We start from the raw sequence: 23,058 nt of genomic DNA on the forward strand, positions 1-23,058 counted from the left end.
CCTCCTCTTCCCATATAACAGCATACGTATGTTTTGTGGAGTTGTACTCTAAGTTACCAATACAAATAAATATATCAAGGTAATCAAAAAAAGCGTACAAGTATGTTTATTAAGTGCATGTAACACAAAAACTTTACAAAAAAAATAGTTACGTTTAACGCAATCGAAGTTTCACAAAAAACATTTTGCAACTGTTTGTTGATTTTAGCAAGTCTTTCGTTGTTAAGAAACACCACGTATTTACTTCTATGAGGTAGAAAAAGATGATAATATTTTCATCCACAGAAATTCCAATTTCCAAGTATACACAATGGTATTGCGAGAGAATTTTGCGTAGCGCCGTATTTTGACAAAATTTTATCAAAAATGTCGATGTAGTACCAATGTACTTTTGGAATTCAAAATGTACCAAAAAAGTACAATTGTACCATCACTTTCATCACTGATTTAATTTTTTTACCTTTTTCGTATTTCGCATGGCACGCTTTGATGTAGAAGAAAAAAATCAGAACAGTTTTTGGCACCTTCGATACCAGAAGCAACAACAANAATTCCAATTTCCAAGTATACACAATGGTATTGCGAGAGAATTTTGCGTAGCGCCGTATTTTGACAAAATTTTATCAAAAATGTCGATGTAGTACCAATGTACTTTTGGAATTCAAAATGTACCAAAAAAGTACAATTGTACCATCACTTTCATCACTGATTTAATTTTTTTACCTTTTTCGTATTTCGCATGGCACGCTTTGATGTAGAAGAAAAAAATCAGAACAGTTTTTGGCACCTTCGATACCAGAAGCAATAACAAAATACAGGCAAATTTTGTTTTTGCTCAAATGCTCTTAACCTGTTTGATACGCCTTGAATTAAACAAAAAATGTGATATGATTCATATGAAGAAAGTAATATTCACAAAATATTTTTACACTTATGATAAGTCTAACAAAATATAGGAAAAGCATCGTCTTTAAAAACTGTTCCGCATATTGGACATATCGCTTTTGTATGAATTTTTTCTGCATGTTTTTTAATATATGTTAAAAACATTGCTGGAAAACCTTAAAATGTTTGCATGAAACCATGTCGCAATAAACAGATGAAGTAATAAAACAGCTTTCTCGCTTTATTTTCTGACATTCNATTCACCCCCCCAAGATTCTTATTCAGACACTTCATTTTTTAATATAGAACGAATCGTGCAGATTTGATGGCACGGACAAAAAATAAAAATGCATTAGCATTACTTCAGAAAGTGCAAAAAATTAGCAGGTTTTTATTTCTTCTTTCGAAAGCTAAAAACCCGTACCATTTAATAAAATAACAAAAAATAACATATTTTTACTCATTCCATAAAAATTTATTATTTTTCGAAATTTTGATTAAAAAAAATTGTTTTTCTGGAATACCGCATGAACACCCTGTGTTTAATTTTGTTCCAAAATGTTTAATCCTTCAGCTCTTTACTATCTATATTGAAATAAAAAAGGTCAAACCAACATTTTGTTTCAAAGAATGTATTTTTGACATTTGTTTCGGCGAAGAGTTTACGAATGGCTATGCTCTCATTAATATTCTTAGTATAAGTATAGTGTTGACTTTAGTGGCTTCCTGGCGGCACATTTTATAGGGAAATTACCTTTTCAAAAATACCAAACACGTTCACATTGCAGACAAGGAATTTTTCGATTTTTGCCCACTTAAACGGCACTGTGTGACGTCGGTATTCAGATTCAGTTTTTTAGTACATAAGGACTGGAAAGTATTGAAAATGTCCTTTCAAAATTTTATCCTTGAAATTTCGCAATATTTGTTTTTGAAAAAATTATTTGTTAAGGACTTTATCAGCTTCAAAAATTACCTATTCTTCCTTGTGAATCTAAAAAATTTTATTTTGTTTTTTAATTCTAAAGAAATTTCCTCTATCTAGGAGAGATAGAAGCAATTTTTTCGACTTGAGTTGTTGAAAAGTAATAAATGTCTAAATCCCGGGATACCGGGATTGCGATAACGACATCCCGAAAATCCCGGGATCGTAAAAAGCGAAAAAATTAACATCCCTAGTATGTACATATAGTTCGTTTTATTTTCAAACGTGCGGTGTCAAATGACAATGAAATGTCAAATGATATTATAAAAATTATTTAATAAGTTAAATGAACTAGATATTACAATATGGGTATCAATTGAAATGGTTTTTGAAAATTCTTTACTTTTAAAGGACACGTAGAAGGGTTGCCACATGTCTAAAAAATCAAACTCACTTTAATTAAGGGAATAAGGTAACTGAAATATGTATATGAATATGGGTATCAGACAAAAGAAAAAAATTGGACTATTAAGCAAGAAATAAGTGACGAGTAAAAACATTCCTGAGTCAATTTAAGAGTCCTTCTTAAACCTCTTTTGTCTGACTCCCATATGGTGATACCTATCTATTTCAATTACCTAATTCCTTTAATTCAATGGAATTTGATTTTTTAAACAGGTGGCTACCCTCTACATGTAGTTAAGAAATACACCGTTTTCACACACATTTCGTTTGATATCCATATCTTAATAATTCGTTTAACTTATTAAAAAATTTGAATTTAATTCTTTAACAGGTGGCAACTCATTAAAAAAATAAACGTCTGTTGTCTACAGGTCAAGCTCTTTAATCTGACACTTCATTTTAAAATAAATATATAATAAATAAAAAAAATATAACGAATCGTGCAGATATGATGGCACTGACAAAAAATTTAAAAAATGATTTTATGCATTAGCAAAAAACGCATTACTTAAAAAAGTGAAAAAAATGCTCAAGTTTTTATTTCTTCTTTAGAAAGCTAAAAACCCGTACTATTTAATAAAATAATAAAAAATAACATATTTTTACATATATTTTTTATTCATTCCATTAAAATTTACCATTTTTTGATATTTTAATTTAAAAAAATTGTTTTTCTGGAATACCGCAGGGACACCCTGTGTTTAGTTTCATTCCAAAGTTTTTAATCCTGTATCTCTGTACCTACCAGGGTTGTTGCGAATATTCTCATTCGCATTCGCAACCGCGGAGCTTCCACATTAATTTAAACATTCGCATTTGCTTTCGCATTCGCAATAATCAATGCGGAGCTTTTGCNCATTCCAAAGTTTTTAATCCTGTATCTCTGTACCTACCAGGGTTGTTGCGAATATTCTCATTCGCATTCGCAACCGCGGAGCTTCCACATTAATTTAAACATTCGCATTTGCTTTCGCATTCGCAATAATCAATGCGGAGCTTTTGCGAATGCGAATATTGTGCAAGTGCATCGATAAAACGTATACAGTAAACCCCGCTTAAAAGTACCTCACGAAAAATGTCAGCTTTTTGACCCTCGATGCGGGTACTTAAGCGAACATAATTATTGATGTAGTTACATCTTTTTGTTAACTTACATAAATATGTAAATCCTTGAATAAAACATAAACATTTAATAAAGTATACGTATTTATTTAAGATTTTTCAATTAAAATACAGTTCATTCCCTAACAAATACTATGTAAACCTAAGCTTAAGATTTTATAGAAAAAAATTCATGAAAATTTAAAATTTTTTTTCTCTGATGTGTTTTTTGAGTATACAGTTTTATAGCCCATTCAATTTTGGTTTAATATTGGGCAAGTTTCAAGTGGCTAAAAATTACCGTTGATTTTTTGTAATTTTTTTTCGCCGAAGGTGTGTAACTCTGCCACTGAATTTCAAAATATGTAAGTGTTTTAAGGAATTTTAAAAGAGCACTTACGTAGGAGTATTTGCGTAACAAAACTGGTCAAATATCATATTTATCAACCTTGATAAAAATATCTTTAAACATATTACTTATTAAGATATATAACCGAGCTATCAATGGGCAGTCATACAAGTTCCAACTTCTACTTGACCTTTGACGTACGTCAAAGAGAAAATAGTCCTTTAAATCATTTTTTTTCTGTGCTACTAGCCAATGGAATGAGAATGAACAATTCTTTTTAAAAAGCTTTAGAAAAGCCTGACTTGTACATATCTGGTTTGGCTTGTAAGCGCTGTTTAAACAACGATCTCGCCATTATGCTGGATTCTAATTGTTTCTTAAAAGTACTTGACATCCGCATTCGCATCCGCGGATGTATACAATTCCATATTCGCATCATCCCTACTATCTACAAATGTAAAAATACGTCAAACCAAGATTTTTGTCTTTAAGAATTTATTTTTGTCATTTGTTTCCGCGAAGAGCTTCCGCATTGCTATGCTCTTATTAATATTCTTAGATGGTTACAGTGCCAATAAAGAAGAATTTTTGGAAATCACCATGTAAAAGTAGTGAGTTGAAATCAACGAAAAGTAGTAGTGCTGTTATAGTCCATTTAGAGTTAGTTGAGTTCCCCAGAGGGTAATGTAAAAGGAAAACAAAAGCATACTTATTTAATTTTTACATAGGTATGTCAAAAAACAATGAACTGTATCCGGAACTATCTTCCTCGGGTAATGGTTTTGGTGGACTTCTTGAAAAGTTTTTATTATTAAAATATATTTCGTAAATATAATGATGGTTTTTGCGACCTTTCTAGTTGTAGTTTAATATTTCATAAATAGCTAAATAAGTTAACGTTATCACGAGGGCGATTCCACCGTCACGGGTTGGGCATTTGTACAGAAAAAATTTTCTTGTTTAAATTTAAGTATAATGTACATTTTGATAAAGCTACCTTACTGACTATTATATTAGTTATTACAAAATACGAAAAAATTCCAGCTTACTTTTATATGGAAAAAATCTGGTTTATTTCTTCTGCCACGGGTGGGGAAAAAAAGAACCTGCTTTTTGGAGCAGATATATTTTACAGAAATTCTGCGAATTTATTTCACTTTTCTGTATGAACCTGATGTCTTATAAAAAAAATACAAAGAACCAGGAGCACAAACAAGCAAAAACTACTAAAAAATTATGGCTTTATTATGCACAAAATCCGAAATTCCTCTGTCACAGGTGGGTCAACGTTTGACACGGGTAGGACACGTACGAATTTTTATATGTATAGGAGCTTTTTTGTGGTCCATATATAAAGATTAGTTATTAAAAAATATAAGAAGCCAAATAGAGGTTAAATTCACTCACGATTTATCTTAGGATGGTGCCTTTTATATAGAGGAAAATGCTTAGCACCGCCAGCCAAAAAAAAAAATATAAAAAATGAACGCGATTTCCTAGCGTCTTGAAATTTTACTTAAATTAAATGGACTACAAAACTGCATACCTAAAAATTCTGAACAAAAAGTTTAAAACTTTTGGTTGTAATTGTTAAAGTTTGTTGAATTTTTATAATTTTTGTAAGAAGTTTGAAATGTAGATTTATGTGGTTCTGGTTAGGTAATGTGCTAGACTTTTATAAAAAAAACTATAAACATTAGATTAACAAAATAAAAACCAAAACTGGTCAAAACGTAACTTAACTTAATCAGCTGACCACAAGGGTATATAGATAATGGACGAGTCCGCGCATCTCCCCTCCTCCCCTGCGTCCACCTTAACAAACAAACAAAGCTTATCAGCCCTGTAAACCTACCTGTGGCAACTGTCCTAGACATAGCTGTCACGGGTGGGCCATGCTTTTATGTTGAATTATTCTTATCACGGGTGGGACAAGACCAGGGTTGCCAGGTCTTCGGCATGAGAAAACGTCCCTCTTGGTCTGAAAAAACGTCATTTCCTACCCAAAAACGTCTTTTTCAAATGAACATACCAAAAATTGTTCTTATTAAACTCTTATTGTATACAAAGGTACATATGTACTTAAGGTATATTAAAATGTCATTTCGACAGAGCACATTTAGAATTCATTGTAAACTGGTTTGAGATCATTAATATAAAAATGATTTTATACATACACTTGTGATCAGCTGATTAAGTCATCAACATTTTGATAGATTTTGGCTATTTTTCTTTTGTTTATTTAATGTTTATTATTTTTCCATATATATTTTCAAATTTTTATTCAGATTTTTTTGAGCATGCAGTTTGATAGACCATTAAATTTCAGGGCAATAATGTGCAAGTTTAAAGGGGCTACATAATCGCGTTGATTTCTAATATTTTTTTTTCTTGTAGACATTTGGTTAGGGGGTCGGTTGTCGAAAATGCTAAACTACGTTCTGCTAAGATGGAGCATAGCAATATTTCAGCCTTTTTTACGTTCATTACATTTCAATGAAGTCTTAAAAAAGTCGCCTACTTTTTCTGACTTTATGCTGCTCCAGCTTTTTTGATACTTTTGCGAGGGTGCGTGTTGCAATAGATCAGCTCTTCCTGATTTGGCTTTTAATGTGCAATTGCAAATATTACAATTAAGGTGCTGACCCAATGCAGGCTTGCTTTGCTTGCTTCGCTGCAAGAAGTGTAAAAAATTATTTGGAATATACTAAAACGTATAAAGGCTGGCCAAATGGCAGCTTTTCTTCCCGTGCTTTAAGCGCCTCAAAGTTTGAAATAGGCAAATGGTTTATTTGAAAGCGGTTTATAGGCTTTTGACAAAGAGGTATGTTCCCTTCAAAATACATAAATTCAAACAAAAATTTGCTTACTTAATTTAAAAAAGTCACAGAAAATGCAGGTAATTCGAAATGAATAAAAAATGAGTCATTGTTTCCATATTTATATTTAACATATCGTTATCTTATAGTAAAAAGTTGCAAAGCCCACTTTTACAAATTTTACACGAGAGGAAAAAACTTCTTATAGCTCTTTTCTTCAAGTAAATCGCTTTTGAAAGTTATAGTTTTGTTTAGTAAATGTAGATATAGATAGGTGTGTATCATTATTATCATTTCTTTTAAATACAAACATTATTTCGCATTCATTTAAAACTAAATCTGAAAGTTTCTGATACATTTTTTAGAGTTTTCTAGAAAATAATTATTAACGTTAAGGGAACAGACATTGACTTTTCAACCAGACAGCTGGTTACTTTGACAGCGTTCCAAGCCACAATTCGGCCAAGCAAGTTTTCAAAGTAAATCAAAGCATATTGAAGTCAGCAAGGCGCGCAAAGCAAGCCTGCATTGGGCCAGCGCCTTTAGTCTCGTAACCTCAAGTGTTTACACAACCAGCGTTTGTCTAAGAATAAAAAAAAGGCGCGTACACTTGGTTTGCATCAAATTTAAGTCATTTGTTTCCAAGGAATAAATATCCTTTGAGGCAGCTGCTGCAACACACAAAGCTTGTAAAGATTTATTAAGAAAATAATTCAAAACCAGTTGCAGTGTCAAGATTTAGTAACAGAGAAAAATTACTGGGAAGTTAAAAAACGTAATTTGGTACACAAAAAACGTCCAAACGTCAACAGGATGCAAAAAACGTGCAAATGACGTTAAAAGCGTCAACCTGGCAACGCTGGATAAGACCCCTACTGCTTAATAATAACTCATAATATAGACAATTTTATTAAAAGCAGTTGAGTTCTACTATATATTTTTCTTACCATTAACATTTGAATTATGAATNCGTGATAGATCTACCACAAAAGTGGTATAGTCCGCACACTGCCGATGGGCCTTGTGGCGCCGGCGACGCCGCACAGAGGAACGTCCCCATATAAGCTGCGGCCAAAAGTAGTAACCGTCCTACAAATTTGCTGAAATTTCATATGTGTGCATATGGTATTTTCTGCACTTAGAATGAAGAAATGTGGAAAATGTTAAAAGTCGACGCATTGTTAGGCCCTCAGTGGTACAACTACCGCAAAAGTGGTAGCCTCCGCACACTTCCGATAGGCCTTGTGGCCAGTGTTGCCCGAGAAAGTCGAATGTAATAAAATAATTTGATTAATCAGATTCCGATTGATCAGATCCTAAGTAATTACTGTTAACTCAAAAAAGAAAAATCTTTTGAAATCTGAATAACTTTGTTCATTTCTTTCGAGTTTGCTTTCATTCCAAACGTATTTTTTTATAAGTATGTTTGTATGTGCATTCAATATTTTTTTTATTAATAACAAGTAATTCTTAAGCAAAAACATATAAAAATTTAAGATTATCGTTAATTTCTTCATGACCCAATGATCGAATTTAAATTACTATGGGACCACCTGTGAGGTAACACCTTTCAAAATATATACAAAATTGGCGAAAAATATTAGAATAAAAATTGTTGCATATATTGTGAAAAATTTGCTGTGCCAATACTTTGTTCCGGCAGTGTATGTGGAAACGAAAATGCAATTGTTTGCAATGAATTTCTAACATTATGTAACAAACACAAAACACAACCTCAACTTCTGTAATTAAATATAATAACTTTTAGCTTTTTTATCACGGGTCGGACAAGGTCAATACTGCTTAATAATAACTCATAATATAGATAAAGCATTCACACAATTTAATATATAACACAATTTTATTAAAAGCAGATGAGTTCTATATGTGTTTTTCTTACCAAGCACTTGAATTATGAATCGCCATTATTTGACACTACTTTCAATACAACCTATTTGAAACTCACTCAAAAAATTTACTTAGAACTTGATTTCCAAACGTAAGAAAAGGTAGTAAAAATGCATTTAAAGTAGGGATGTGCGATTAGTCAATTAATCGAACAAGCTGATTAATCGACCGCCCATTAATTAATCAATCAAATAATAATTATTTTTGATTCATCAAAATGATTAATTTTCCGATTATTTACATATTGATTAATCAGAATCTAACTAAGCATAACCTGATTAACCAGAAATCTGAGTAATTGCTGTTATCTTTTGTTTTACATACATACATACACATGTTTGCATACAAAAATAGAAAAGAATTTATACATATGTACTAGGGCTGTGCGATTAATTGATTATTCAAAAATTTAATTAATCATTAAGTAAATAACTCAATTATTCGATTAATTGGAAATCATGATTACTCAAAAGCTCAGTTACTCGAGTAATCAAAATTTTAATTAACCAAAAAGAAAAATTTTTGAGTAATTTGCTTTACGATTAATCAACATTATGAGCAAAATAAGTAATCAACATTTCAAAGTACTCTTTACATATAAAATGACGTATATATTCATATACAGAATATAAAAAAGACAAGTAATTTTTAAGCAAAAAACAAAACCGACTTCAAATGTCATATAAAAGTTTAAGATTATCGTTAATTTCTGCATGATCCAATGATCGGATTTAAACCAAATTTATATGGGACCACTTGTGAGGTAACACTTTTCCTTTGAAAAAAAATTATATAAATTAGTTGACGTGGTCCAAACCATTCTTGTTTAGGCGCGTCTGCTAACACCAGGCGCCTAAATACATGCTATGTACTGCTGCATGTGCAAAAATTTCCTTTATGCAACTTAGGAAATTTTTGCACATGCACTTCTCAACTGCCAAGTAATTGAACTTTCTTAAGTTTCAATAAGATGGCACTTCAAAGTATGCTCTGCCTAGTCTGATGCATCCTCCGGACACTGCTTCCGGAGCATATTGCGGACTCTGCATGACTTAAAACCATGCAGAGGTGGCAAACGAACTTTGCCATTGGCCACAGTGCCTACCCACCATTTTTGAACCAATAAATATTTTTTTTTATAAATACATACATGCTAATACTGGTCTCCCCTCTCACTGAGTTATTCTAGTCCACACAGCATCTCATCTGAGTTTTTTTCAACGGACTCAACCAATCGTCACCAGCATCACGTTCGTCCACATAGCATCACAGCAACTGCCACAACCAACGTGCCACAAGAGCCACAGCAAGCGTTTTTTTCTTTGGTTTTTGCTACACAAGCAACGTTTTGGTTTGCATCACAGCATCACGCTTGCATCACAGCACCACTACTCACCACAAAACCACCCAACCCAAAACTAATAGTACGTAACTTTTTACACCTACGGACATAACTACGAGACTCATTTACAGAATGACTCGTTTCTCGGCTAATCGCGCACATGCAGAAGAACGCGCTGATAAATTCACGGTTCTATGCCGGCTATGCGGCGGAGCGCATGGCATTCGACTATGCCCCCTTTACCGCGGCAAAGCGGTCGAAGCAAGGCTGCGTGCAGTCCTGCTGCATAAATATTGCCCAAACTGCCTCTCGCCGTTCCACCGCCTCGACATGTGCAGCAGCACGGATCGATGCCACCGATGTCGCGAAAAGCATCACACCTCGCTCCATCTCGATGACTGCGAAGACCAAAGGCACCCAGCGAACGCGATCAACGACGGCGAGAGCTCGGACGGGGCACTCTCTATCGACGTTACGGAGCAGACGAAGTCGTGGGCGCAGCAGGTCGAAGAGGAGGAGTTAGAGGGGTCAGAGAGGACAGACTCTTCCCCACATGAGCGACAAAAGCGCAACTCTGGAACTGGCACACCGAGACCGTTAGACAAGTTACAACCACGCGCGGGCGACGCGGAAACTCGTTCTTTCCGCTCGCCAACGCGTGCACAACACAACTGGCGCGACGCGGAAACTCGTCCTTTCCGCTCGCAAATGCGTCAGCAATACAACCGACGCGACGTGGAAACTCGTCCATTCCGCTCGCAAACGCGTCAACAACACAACTGGCGGCAACACGGCGGCGCGGAAACCAGTCCTTTCCGCCCGGCATCACGATCGCAACGCAAGCCAAAACGACACGACGGCGCGGAAACTCGTACTTTCCGCTCGTCTAAGCGATCGTCTAGGCTACGCAAAGCAGCACCATACCACAAAACGCGCACAAACGACAGCAACATCAATAGTCGTGCCTTACAACGCGCTCCACCGACCGGCTTCCGAACGGGCCGCCTAGTGCAAAGCGCCATATCAACGCCGATCATTCGTGCGCTTATCCCCATCGCGCCGACCGCAATAGTGCGGATTGAAGCAAGGGGCCGCCTTCATTTGGTTCGCGCAATGATTGACCCTTGCGCACCAAACTCATTGGTTGATTCGGAACTGGTGTGAGATCTCCAACTGGAACGCAACGGATCAGGACGTTGCACGGTCACCATGCGAGGAAGATACAGCAGCTCCGACCGCATTACGACCCAAGCAGTCGTGCTGGACCACCATATACGTCTGAGTCCACCGTCGAACCTGGACCCTAAGGTTGCGGCCCCGTTCCAGTTCATGCGCTTGGCGGATCCGCAATTCTTCCGCGCGTCACCAATACGCCTCACACTGGGCCTCGATCTGCATGCGCAGATGATGGTGAGCGGGACCCCCCCATCCACCGTGGGTGGTCTCCTGGTCCAGGCGACCATATACGGTCTGGTTGTTTCGGGAGCCTGCCAACCATAAACGTAGAGATTAAGAAGACAAAACCACACATACACACACACTCATCACACACATACCTAAAAATTTAAATAAAAAAAGTGCATTGAAATTTCAAACCACGTCTGTTTCAATTAACAATGTCCTTTTCTCCACAGCCTCAGATGAACCGGTCGCGACGAAAGCGTTGGCGAATAAGCAGCCCCGCGCAGTACAAAATCCGCGCTGCATATTATAGTTAGTCCTTAAGACTTTCCTCACGTGCGTGTGACGGTTGAGACGCGACTCCTTTTCTTTTTCATAGCTTGCTTACCGCAAGGGGGCCGGTATGTTTAGGTCCGCGACCTAAATATATTGCACCACCCTAATCCGCGTTTTGTCACTTGATGTAAGAGCACACAAACACATACATAAGTTACGGCTATCTTTCCAGCCGCTAACAACAAGCCCCACTGTACGGTAACTTATTGGAGGGGAAACTTAACGAAAGTTACTGTGCGGTGGGCTACATCCCTTTTCGTTTGTTGGCACTCTTTCACTTCTTAGAAGACAGCAAGGAGATCACGTCAGCCATCACACCACGTTCGGTAAGCCAACTCTTGTGAGCCACACTATTCAACCTCATAGATATTTACAAATAAAACGATTTTTAATTTCACTGCACTAAAACCACTGTGTCTTTTATTTTCTCCTATTTTCGTTACACTAACTTTACGCTGGTGCGCTCCATCTTCGTGCGACGCCACCTGCGTAAATAATTCTCCTTTTTGGGCAGTCGGTTAAAAATAAGCATTTTCCAAATCAAACTCTTTTAACGAGCAAAATTAATTTTTTTGAGCAATCATATTTCAAGTAACTCGATTAATCATCGTTTTGAATAATCAAAATCTTGATTACGCGAGTAATTGATTAACCGCATAAAAGATTAACTAACTTTCTCGAATAATCGCACTGCCCTAATATGTACATATGTACGTATGTATATATTTATACGTATTTTTCATTTGAAGGAGCTACATACATATGTATATACTTATTTACGTCGTATGTACTACACAGTACGTACTTGTTTGGCATTTTATTTTTAACTGACTTCACAAAAAGGAGCAGGCTATCAATTCGTCGGAATATATATTTTTTTATGTATGTTACCGCATAACTTTGGACAACGTTAACCGATTTCTATAAATATTTTTTTTTTAAAGGAAAAGTGTGACCTCACAGGCGGTCCCATACTAATTTAAATACGATCATTGGATCATGAAGAAATTAAAGATTATCTTAAATTTTTATATGGGAATTGAAGTCGGTTTAGTTTTTTGCTTAAAAATTACTTGTTATTAATAAGAAAAATATTGAATGTACATACAAACATACTTATAAAAACATTCGTTTGGAATCAAAGCAAACTCGAAAGAAATGAACAAAGTTATTCAGATTTCAAATGATTTTTTTTTTTTTGAGTTAACAGTAATTACTTAGAATCTGATCAATCAGAATCTGACTAATCAAATTATTTTATTACATTCGACTTTCTCGGGCAACACTGGCCACAAGGCCTATCGGCAGTCTACCACTTTTGTGGTAGTTGTACCACTGAGGGCGTCACAATGCGTCGACTTTTAACATTTTCCACATTTCTTCATTGTAAGTGCAGAAAGGACCATATGTACACATATGAAATTTCATTACTACTTTTGGCCGCAGCTTATATGGGGACGTCCCACTGTGCGGCGTCGCGGCGCCACAAGGCCCATCGGTAGTGTGCGGACTATACCACTTTTGTGGTAGATCTATCTCTTTTTTTTGCTAAAAAACCTTAAAATCTACCACATTTTAAAATAATTTCTTATTTACAATGTGGACAATTTTTCCACCCCCAAATTTCTGTTAATTTTATGTACTATTGTGAATTAGACAGTGTGAATGCGACATTTCCGCTAATTTTTGCATTCCATATTCTAATTAATTCGTGTTAGTATGTCTATTATGGGTCAACACATGGCTAATTTGCTAATAGTGCTCTACACCGTATGTATTTGCTTATGTAAATGCTACTTTTCTGATACGTTCTAATATACTGGACATACGAGTATATACAAAAAAAGTAGCATTTACCTATGCAAATACATATAGCGTAAGAACGCTGTAAGTGCTAGGGTCAGTGAATTGACGTAATTCGGCTGCGAAACCAATAGCGTTAGGCCGTCTGCACACGGGTCGTATAGCTTTAGACGCGTAGTATATGCTACATACGAAAGTTGTACGCTTTGATGCCGCACACGTGCATTTAAATGGAGGGCTGTATACGAGTCGTCGCTTCACGAATTCGTAAAAGCAAGCTAGCTGCAAATCGCTTGGCGTACAGCAGTGCGGGTACCTAGGCGTACGTACGCTTAGAAAAGAGAAAGAAGAAGAAATTTGTTTACAATTTCCCATGTGGGTGCTTGCATTTCATAAAAAAAAACGATAAAACAACAAAATTCGTGCAAAGAATAGAAAAATAACTGAAAATTAATTAAAGAAATAATAATTTTGCATCACTTAACATTTTTTGCATTATACTTTGACGCTATTAAGTTGCTTCGTATGCAGATCTTGAGGCGTAGAGGAATCATTGCTGCAAACAAAATTTTATACGCGGCTAAAGCTATACGAAACGTGTGCAGACTGCCTTACCGTGGAAACACAATGCCGGCAAACGGCGAACTCACCACAGCGAAATTACCGCTGTCCAAATTAGAACACCCGCCGCGGCATATGAAATTGAACACAGCCAAAGCGAAATACGAAGTTCGCTCGGCGGCGTTTCGTGGCGATAGATTTATTTCTATCGCTCTGCTGGGCGATGGCGGCAGTACATGCCAAAGGTGGCCGTATGTTTTTTTACTTTCAAAGATTTAGAAGAAAACAGCATGTAACACGAATTATTTTTGATGGTTGAAAAATACAGTGAACGATTCGTTAAATCTGGCTTAAAATAAAATAATTTATAATAATTCCCCCTTGCCTTATATTTATATTTAGTTTCATTTCATCATTTCTAAATATGGTTTCGTTTTTCAAAATATGGTCACCTCACTTATAAGTGCGACGAAATGGTATCAGCTGTTTTCGCTACCGCTCTAATTCTGTTAAAGTTGGCGAAATAGCAGGGCGAACGGTGAACGACGGCATAGCCCAATTCGGCAAACTTCGCCGTTCGCCGGGTATTGTGTTTCAAGCATTAGAGTGAACTGTATGGACAAATTCGTGATACGCCTCAACTACTTTTCGTTGATTTCAACTCACTACTTTTACATTGTGATTTCCAAAAATTCTTCTTTATTGGCGCTGCAACCACCTAAGCGATTTTGGCCGAGTATAGAAAAGCACGTCAGTCGTTTCTCTTCTGTGCCAACTGACGCCAATTGGAAATGCCTTGTGAAGCCAAGTCCTTCTCCACCTCGTCTTTCCAACGCAGAGCAGGCCTTCCTCTTCCTCTGTTACCAGCATCGAGAACCGCATTGAATACTTTCAGAGCTGGAACGTTTGTGTCCATTTGATCGACATGACCTAGCCAGCGAAGTCGCTGAATTTTAATTCGCTGCAATACGTCTATGTCGTTGTAAAGCTCATACAGCTCATCGTTAAATCGTCTGCGGTATTCGTCATCGCTAACGCGCAAAGGCCCATAAATCTTGCGCAGAATCTTTCTTTTGAAAACTCTAAGAGCCGCTCATCAGATGTTTTCATTGTCCATGCCTCCGCGCCATACACCAGCACAGGCATGATGAGTGACTTATAGTGTGATTTTTGTACGACGAGAGAGGACTTTGCTTCTCAACTGCCTACTCAGTCCAAAGTAGCACTTGTTGGCAAGAGTGATTCTCCGTTGGATTTCAAGGCTGACATTATTATTGGTGTTAATGCTGGTTCCCAAATAAACGAAGTCGTCTACTATTTCAAACTTGTAACTATCAACAGTGACGTGGGTGCCAAGACGCGAATGCTCTGACTGTTTGTGTGATGACATAAGATACTTATTTTGTCCTCGTTCACCACCAGACCCATTCGCTTTGCTTCTCTATCTAATCCCGACAAGGAAGAGGATGGTTCCGTATGCAGAAGTCCACGTAAGTGGGAAACACGTTTGACTGCCATATACCTGGGAGTGGCCAGAAGTGATTCTTGTGTGTACGGTTCAAATCGCAGCTCACAACGTTCGGATATTTATATCCACGTATCCTCTAGCGACCAAACACCCGTTTGGGAGCGAGCTAAAGTGAGAAGGCGTAAACTCCGCGTGCGCTGGAAATGGCAATATATGTACGTGTCATAACCTTAATTCATAAAGGCCCTAACCACCACTTTTTTCGAAACTGCGTTTTTCACAGATTTTTTTAGTATGTATTTAAATACACCTGCACTCAAAATTTTAAAGCGTTAGTACCAAGAACAATGGAGTTACGTGCTACTTTTTAAAAGCCCTACTTCCCCGTTTTTGATCCTCGTGTAACCGACTTAAAAAATGGAGGGGTATCATTTCGTCGGAATATTTTTTTTACCTTCCTTTTATTAGCTCGGGATGTAACTATGTAATATTGATGCGCCTAAAAGATGCAGCGATTTCTATTCTCAAGTTACATACCTGATGACAGTACGAATGGCAATTATAATAGGGGGGTTTTAGTTTCTAAAACTATAATTTTATTTTATTTATGTTACGGCAGTTTAGATCATTGGATCATGAAGAAATTAACGGTACTCTTTAAATTTTTATATGAGAAATGACGGCGGTTTTGTATTTGCTTAAAAATTACTGTTTTTTTGCTTCTGTGAAATAAAAAATTTGTTGGTTAGGGCCTTTGTGAATTAAGGTAACGATATGTAGATACATAATTGTTTTTTATTTTTAAATACAAGTATTTTCGTTGAAAGTGAAAATTGTAAAACAAATTATATAAACACACACATTTCTTCGGTTAAGCCTTGCATGACTTTGGGACGAATTAAAAATTAGTCGTAATAAGCGGGCTAAAAGTTTATTATTTTAGTAGTCGACTAAGAAATTCTCGACAGGGTAGTAATACATATAAAGAATGGACACGAAAAATTTTGGTGAGCCGAAAATCATTATAACAACATATTACACAACCTAAGAAAAAAGATTTCTGTTTTATCATCTTCTTTATTAAGCTAACTATATTAAACAAAAAAACTTTTTTCAATTATCTTCATTATAAACAAAATGGCGCCATTTACATTTGAGCCCTCTCATTAAGCTATGGACACCCGTTTTTGTGACGGTATCTGCTGCTCTCTGCCAATTAATTTCGAAATGCTACTAATTTTAGATGTCTTCTTTCGTTTTTAACTATTTTCTTTCTATAATTTTCAACGGGTCGCCATTGTGAAGAGTTTGATGGGTTATGGTCCTTTTGAACAATATCTACCCCATATCTGACATACCAGTTCATGGCAACAAGGCTGTAATGGCTCAATGCTAACTCGCGTCAGAACAGAACTGAGCCTTTATGTTGCTTTATGAACGACAGCAAACGTTATTGCAAACACTTTTTCATATAAATTTCTTGATTTTTAGAGCCCGTGATCAGCGTTGCCATTTTAGCCGTTTTCCGGCTAGATTTAGCCGGTTTTGATAGCAACTAGCCGGAGAAAATTCGATCTAGCCGGCAGCCGATTTGTTAGCCGGTTTGTAAAAAAAAGTTAGCCGTTTTTAGCCGATTTTACTATTTGCCTAATTTTCAGGTGCAAAAAGTAAACAAGTTGTTCGAAAGCAATAATGCAGACCCAATGAAGATTTTTAATGAACTCAATGTTTTACTTTCGCATCTATGCTCCCTAGTGGTTATTAGCGCGGACACATTTGATCCTATATGCTCCCCGTTGGAACCATACCTTGCTCCATTTCCTCAGTTTTATCACAGTTTTGAAGAGTATTTAAAAACAAAAGTAAGCACAAACGCTTTTGACCACGAAGCCGAGAAAATAATTCGAGAAAATGGTCGCTATTTTATTATCACTTTAATAAAGGAATTACGCCAACGCCTCCCTACAAATATTGCCACACTAAAAAAAATTGACTTTTTTCGGTTGGAAATGCATTAAGAGTAATTAAACCAAAAGTATTTGTTCAACTACAGCAACAAAAACACAAATATAATGCCGACGAAATAACATCCATAGAGATGCAATGGCAACGGTTAACGTTACATACCTGGAGTAATTTAGACTCAACTGTAAAATTTTGGGCCGAAGTTTATCAATTTCGAAATGCCCTAGGAGAAAACCCTTTTTTTGACCTTTGCAACCTAGTTTTTAGTTTTCTTGTTTTGCCTATAAGTAATGCAGAAGTAGAGCGAATATTTAGTTCAATGAATATAATAAAAACTAAGCAAAGAAATCCAATGTGCGTTAAAACGTTAAACGCTATTTTATATATAAGATACGGTTTAAAACGTGAAGAAAAATGCTGCCATAATTTTACTGTAGATGACGATCTCTTAAAATTAATGAATTCAGGTGATATATACAATAGTGATTCATTTGATGATGAGGAATATACACTCGATATAAATTAATGGTGTTAACTAGTATTTCGTTTCTTGCGATTTATTTTTTTGCTCTTCGTGCCACACTGGCAGAGTGCTTGCCACACCAAGTATATATTAGGCCAAAAAATAACAAAAACCAAGGAGCTTGTCCAACATTTTAAGCTTGAAGGCATCTTGGACTTTATTTGTCTTCGTTGCATTATAAAGCTCAGCGCCCCGAGCCTACTTAAAGATTGCTTCGACGTACATATGTTTCCTCGTCCACACATACTTTTTCTTGCTTTTTGCACAAAATTTTCTCCGCAAGCTCACACTTCGCCGAACATATTTCGAAGAATACGTAGAAGTTACAAAAAGTAGATAAGCGAAATTAATAACGACAAAGTACTCTATGAATGTGTATACTTACTTTACATTTACAGTTAGCTTTACGCAAGTGGTGAGTAAATATAATCGACTAGTTTTTTTCGTGTCCATTCTTTATGTAAATATGTATGTATTTCAAAGTATTTTATCTTTTATATACTAATAAAAGACGCGATAGACTTGAAGATTTTGCATATTAATACCTACCTTTATGTAAATCTACCACATTCTTTGGAATCGACCTCAATTTTTAAGGCTTTTCTACCACAAAAAATATTTATAGTCCGCACACTGCCTATCGGCATAAATCTTTAATACATACTTACATAGATACTCATGATTTCATGCCACATTTATGCCACCCGTGTGCTCTTAGTTCGATTACCGCAGCTGGCCACAGTGATGGAAAAGTAGGCACAATAGTGCCATTTTTGCCGCTTGCATTCACAGAGGCACTTTTGGCACAATTCATTTAGTTTTGGCTCAATCATATATTATAGAAATTTAGCATAATATGCCAATATATAACAAACTATCACATATAAGTAATAGATCCGAAAAATTAAAATTAAGATAATTTAAAACGGAAAACAAAGGCCATTATATGAAATTAATTAAAATTAATCAATGTAGAGAAGAATAGTCAAAGCTGGTCAAAATGTCACGCTGCTTTATAGGTAAATGAGTAAATAGCTATATTTCAATGTTTTCCTCCTTCGTAATTGAATATTGAGCCGTATGCATAAAAATTAAGCAACTGCTTTTTCTTAAAATTTCACTTTAATTTATTTGAACAAATCAAGTGAAAGATCCGAATTTGTATAAATTTCCAAAAAATAACAACAATTTTGATAAATTATAAAAAAAACTCCCGCGCATAGCGGAATTCATTATCAGTTTCTAAGTGGAGAAAATTATATTCAAACGTGTTTTTCTTCTCAAATGTTTTATGGTTTTATTAAAGTAAAATAGACGCGTGGATTTAGTGCTGATACACATCGTTTTTAAATCAAAACTTGGTAGGCAAAAAGGAATTTCGGTCGAATTTTTATACTAGGTATGGGGCTTTTCCATGCAACAGCCTTGTAAATGAAATGATAGTGTGCGCGGGAGGTATTTTCACGAACCAACAAAAATATCGCCAAAAAAGTAATATATGGACAAAAGTTCATTAAATGCAAGCACAGGCAAATCAAAATTTAAAAAATCATAACCCTAATCTACATTTCTAATCCGATTTTCATTATCTTTGGGTCAAAATTTAATGTAATGATATATCCTCTTTATCGAATTTTTAAAATAATGAAAAAAAAATAATCAAATGAAGCTGCGTATTTGATTGAAAATCTCACTTTTTTGGACTTTGACGACAAAATGCAAATGGTCGCCTGTAGCACTAATAATTATCATTGAAGTCGCTACAAGTTATATATTTTGGTAAGAGGCACATCAATACCCTTCGAGCTGTAAGTCGCTTACGTTGATTGGGAGATTTTTTCATTAGATATTGAAGAAAAGCTACGAAAAGTACCAAAAAACACTTTTTTGAAAAAATCTATCCATTATCCGATAATTTTAAAATAACGAATAAAATCCGGGACAAATGCAGGACACTTGGAAAAAAGCAGTATATTTTCAGGATTTTTAAATTTGAAAAATTACGCAGGACCGACCTTTGAAAAACAGTACGGTCCTGCAAAAAACAGAACGGATGGTCACCGTAGGTATACCACACCCAGCGGTTTTAAAGTCGTAATAATTCTTAAACAATAAAAACGATCTAGTTCGTTTTCTCAGTAGCTATAAATTCAACGTTGCCGTTCAGATTAGCGCAATTGAATAAGTCCAGCTTTCGACTAGGGATGTAAAACAACATCGATGTATCGAGCAACATCGATGGTCGTGGCTTCAAACATCGATATTTGTCGATGTTTTTACGAATCCGATGTTAAATCAAACCATCAAAGATGTTTCTTGACTATTTTTTCACCATTTCATTTTATGCGCGCTTTAAAATTTTGTGCCAGCGATTAATAAGTACTTTCGTGGAATCATGCCCAAGTATGTTTCTTTAATAAATTTCCATATTACATTCAATAAATGTTGATATGTTTACGTATATAAGTAAGAAATACTTAAATTAGTTTATAAGTAGCCGCGGGATTTTTGGTAAAAATAAACTGCAGATTCAGATTCCTCGTGTCCTAGTGCCCCCAGAAAGGTCTTTTGATGGTATATATATTTGCATTTTAATCACTTTTAATTATTTTAAATACTGCACTACGGCTTCCAACTCCAAATTGAAAAACACGCTAAAAATCGCCAACGTGGGAAAACAGAAATTAATTTTCTTTATACATACCACTCAGACTTTTAGAAAAACTTGGTTTCATCAATTCCCCAGCCGACTGCCGAATAATATGATCCAAGGAATTAATAATTATTATATTATTTCAGTGTACTTTAAAAATACTATTTTTGAAGATACATATATATATCTAATTCTAATGTTGTGGTACTTTCATCTCCTTTTCGGCACTATTTTTGCAGTCCATTAGGCACATTTTGAAATTTTGAAATTCCATCTCTGCTTCGCCACATATCACTACTTTGCTTTGAGTTTACTTGCCAGCCTGTGTCGCTGACTGCTTCGGTCTTGGTCTCCACTTTGCTTATCTCTTCGCATACACACGTTCATTTTTGTTTAGCGTAAGTTGCCCTGCTGCTCATTATTTGTTTGAGCGTCGCCGTGTTAAGTTGTAAAAAGAATTTTGAAATCGCACCGCTCTTCGTAGTCGTCGGTGGCGCGCGATGGAGAGTGAAAAATATGCATGTTTCATTTATTAGAAAAGAAAAAAGATCAAATATTAATTAATTCGTCCAGCAAGGAAATTTTAGAAAACACAGTGATTTTTTCATACTGGATATGTAGATAGCTATTGCAATTGAAAAAACAAAACCAAAAGTATAAAACCCTAACAACCAAGCGTACTAACGCTTAAACTAAATCATCGGCGTCCATTGTCACCACAGCTGAAGACTCTGTCGCCGCCTCCTCCGTGTTCATCGTTGTTTCCGAAGTCGAATTCGAAGTTTTACCCGTTGTCGTCTTCGTCTACGTTTATGTTGTTCTCGCCATCGTACCTCTCGCTCGCGACATTTTATACTGTGCATAATCATAATAATTATTATTAGTTGTTATTGGCTTTCGCTGTTACTGGTGTTGTTGCCACATTTGTGATTACATATGGATGTATATTTAAAGCAATAAAATTGTACCATTACTACAAAAAAAGTTATAATAAAAATTTTAGAGAAAAGACAACACTACGTAGACAAATAAGTGAGGCGATCAACAAAAGCAGAAACACTTACAAATAATAAGAGGAAAAAATTTGTATATCAAATAATACAATCATACAAACCTATGAATATCCGTAGCCATGTGCATATGCTAAATGCCTCTCTTCTTTGTCGCTGAATAAATGATTTATAAGTAATTAGTGCAAAGATGAAGAGTGTAGTGTGTGGTGATATTCATACATATATATGTACATACTATGTATGTATGTATGTACATACATGCATTTGGATGAGAGATGTATTATAATGCAAATTATTGTGCTTATGCATTTAAAATAAAAAGTTCAATTTAAACAGTGATGAGTATTGTACTGAGGCTTTCAGTTTGTGTTTGAGTTCGTGCAGTTTTTTAAACCTACAATTGTAAAATAGGTTTGAACTGATTTCACTAAAAATGTACTTGTTCCTCCATCCAACTACTTGGCTTCACTTTTTCTATCATGAATTCTGCTAATTAAAGATACATATACCTAGCCACGGTCTAGTGGTGTGTAGATCACCATCATTAGTGCCGCATCGAAATGGAAGTAATCAAATCAATGGATTTTAGCAGTTTTTCTGCATTTTGCGAGAACTTGGATAAATCTACGAAAAAAGTTGCAAATTCTACCACTGCCTCAGTAACGGGATCAACAGCAGGCATAGTACAAACCCCAACAGAAAACGGTGCGGGTGGTGCAATGACTACGTTAGCAGCGCCACCCCCTTTTCCAAGCTACATTAACGGCAACGGTAACAGCCAGAATTTTGAGGTACTAAGATAGTATTATTGCAATATTAAGTAGGTAATTCGGCCTATGTTTGTGTTAGTTACGACAAAAAAAAAATCTGTCCTATCGTGATTTCAATGTGAACAAATATTTCCAAAAATCATAAATCAAAACAAAAATAATGCTTGCCGATTTGCTTTTGTTTTGCGAGTTAATAATGATCGGGCTGAACATTATGTTTGGCCTGGTCGCGACTTCCATGGGAACAAATATTCCCAAAAAATGTAAATCAAAACAAAAACAAATGTGTCGCTATTTCTTCCAAGATACAAAAAAGAAAGTAGTTCCACTCAGGGCATTAGGTGCGTTCGTTTAAAATCTCCAGTAAAAACCAACCAACAGCAAAATTCCGGCCAAATGTCACCAGGGCCCAATTGCACCAATGACTTATCATTTATCACTTTACAACTTTTAGATAAGCCTTTTTATTGAAAAGTAAAGTTGATAAGTGTTGCACTTTTTACTTATCATAAAAAACTTATCAATTTAAAAAAAATTAATAACTGGCATGTTTTTTGGATAAGTCGATTTGATAACCATTGCACAGCCAATTTCTTTTGCTTTTCAAATAGAGAACTTTTCCAATAATGTGCTTAGCTAAAATGATTACCGTTTCTCAATGGAAAACGAAAGCTTAGCAAACCCATGTGCGATTTGATAAACATTTTCAATTTATCTTTTTTTTCTTACTATGTCGCGCGCACAAAGCACAGCCAATATATTAGCTGTCTT

At 35.6% G+C, this 23,058-nt stretch overlaps 1 protein-coding gene across 4 annotated transcripts in view; it reads left to right on the forward strand.

Moving 5' to 3' along the window:
• Positions 1-23,058, forward strand: part of LOC108358330 (serine-rich adhesin for platelets-like) — a 244,319-nt gene that overhangs the window by 151,745 nt on the left and 69,516 nt on the right. Inside the window, exon 1 of one of the 4 annotated variants that reach the window (XM_017609611.1) lies at positions 20,910-22,308. The exons of the other annotated variants lie outside the window; for them this stretch is intronic. Coding sequence (XP_017465100.1) covers positions 22,078-22,308 — 231 coding nt within the window. The 5' untranslated portion in view covers positions 20,910-22,077. Of the gene's footprint in view, positions 1-20,909; positions 22,309-23,058 lie in introns of those variants that run through there. 4 annotated transcript variants of the gene reach the window in all.

Source organism: Rhagoletis zephyria, unplaced genomic scaffold (assembly GCF_001687245.7).
Source record: "Rhagoletis zephyria isolate East Lansing unplaced genomic scaffold, Rhagoletis_zephyria_1.1 Rzeph_scaffold_00237, whole genome shotgun sequence".
Taxonomy (NCBI): domain Eukaryota; kingdom Metazoa; phylum Arthropoda; class Insecta; order Diptera; family Tephritidae; genus Rhagoletis; species Rhagoletis zephyria.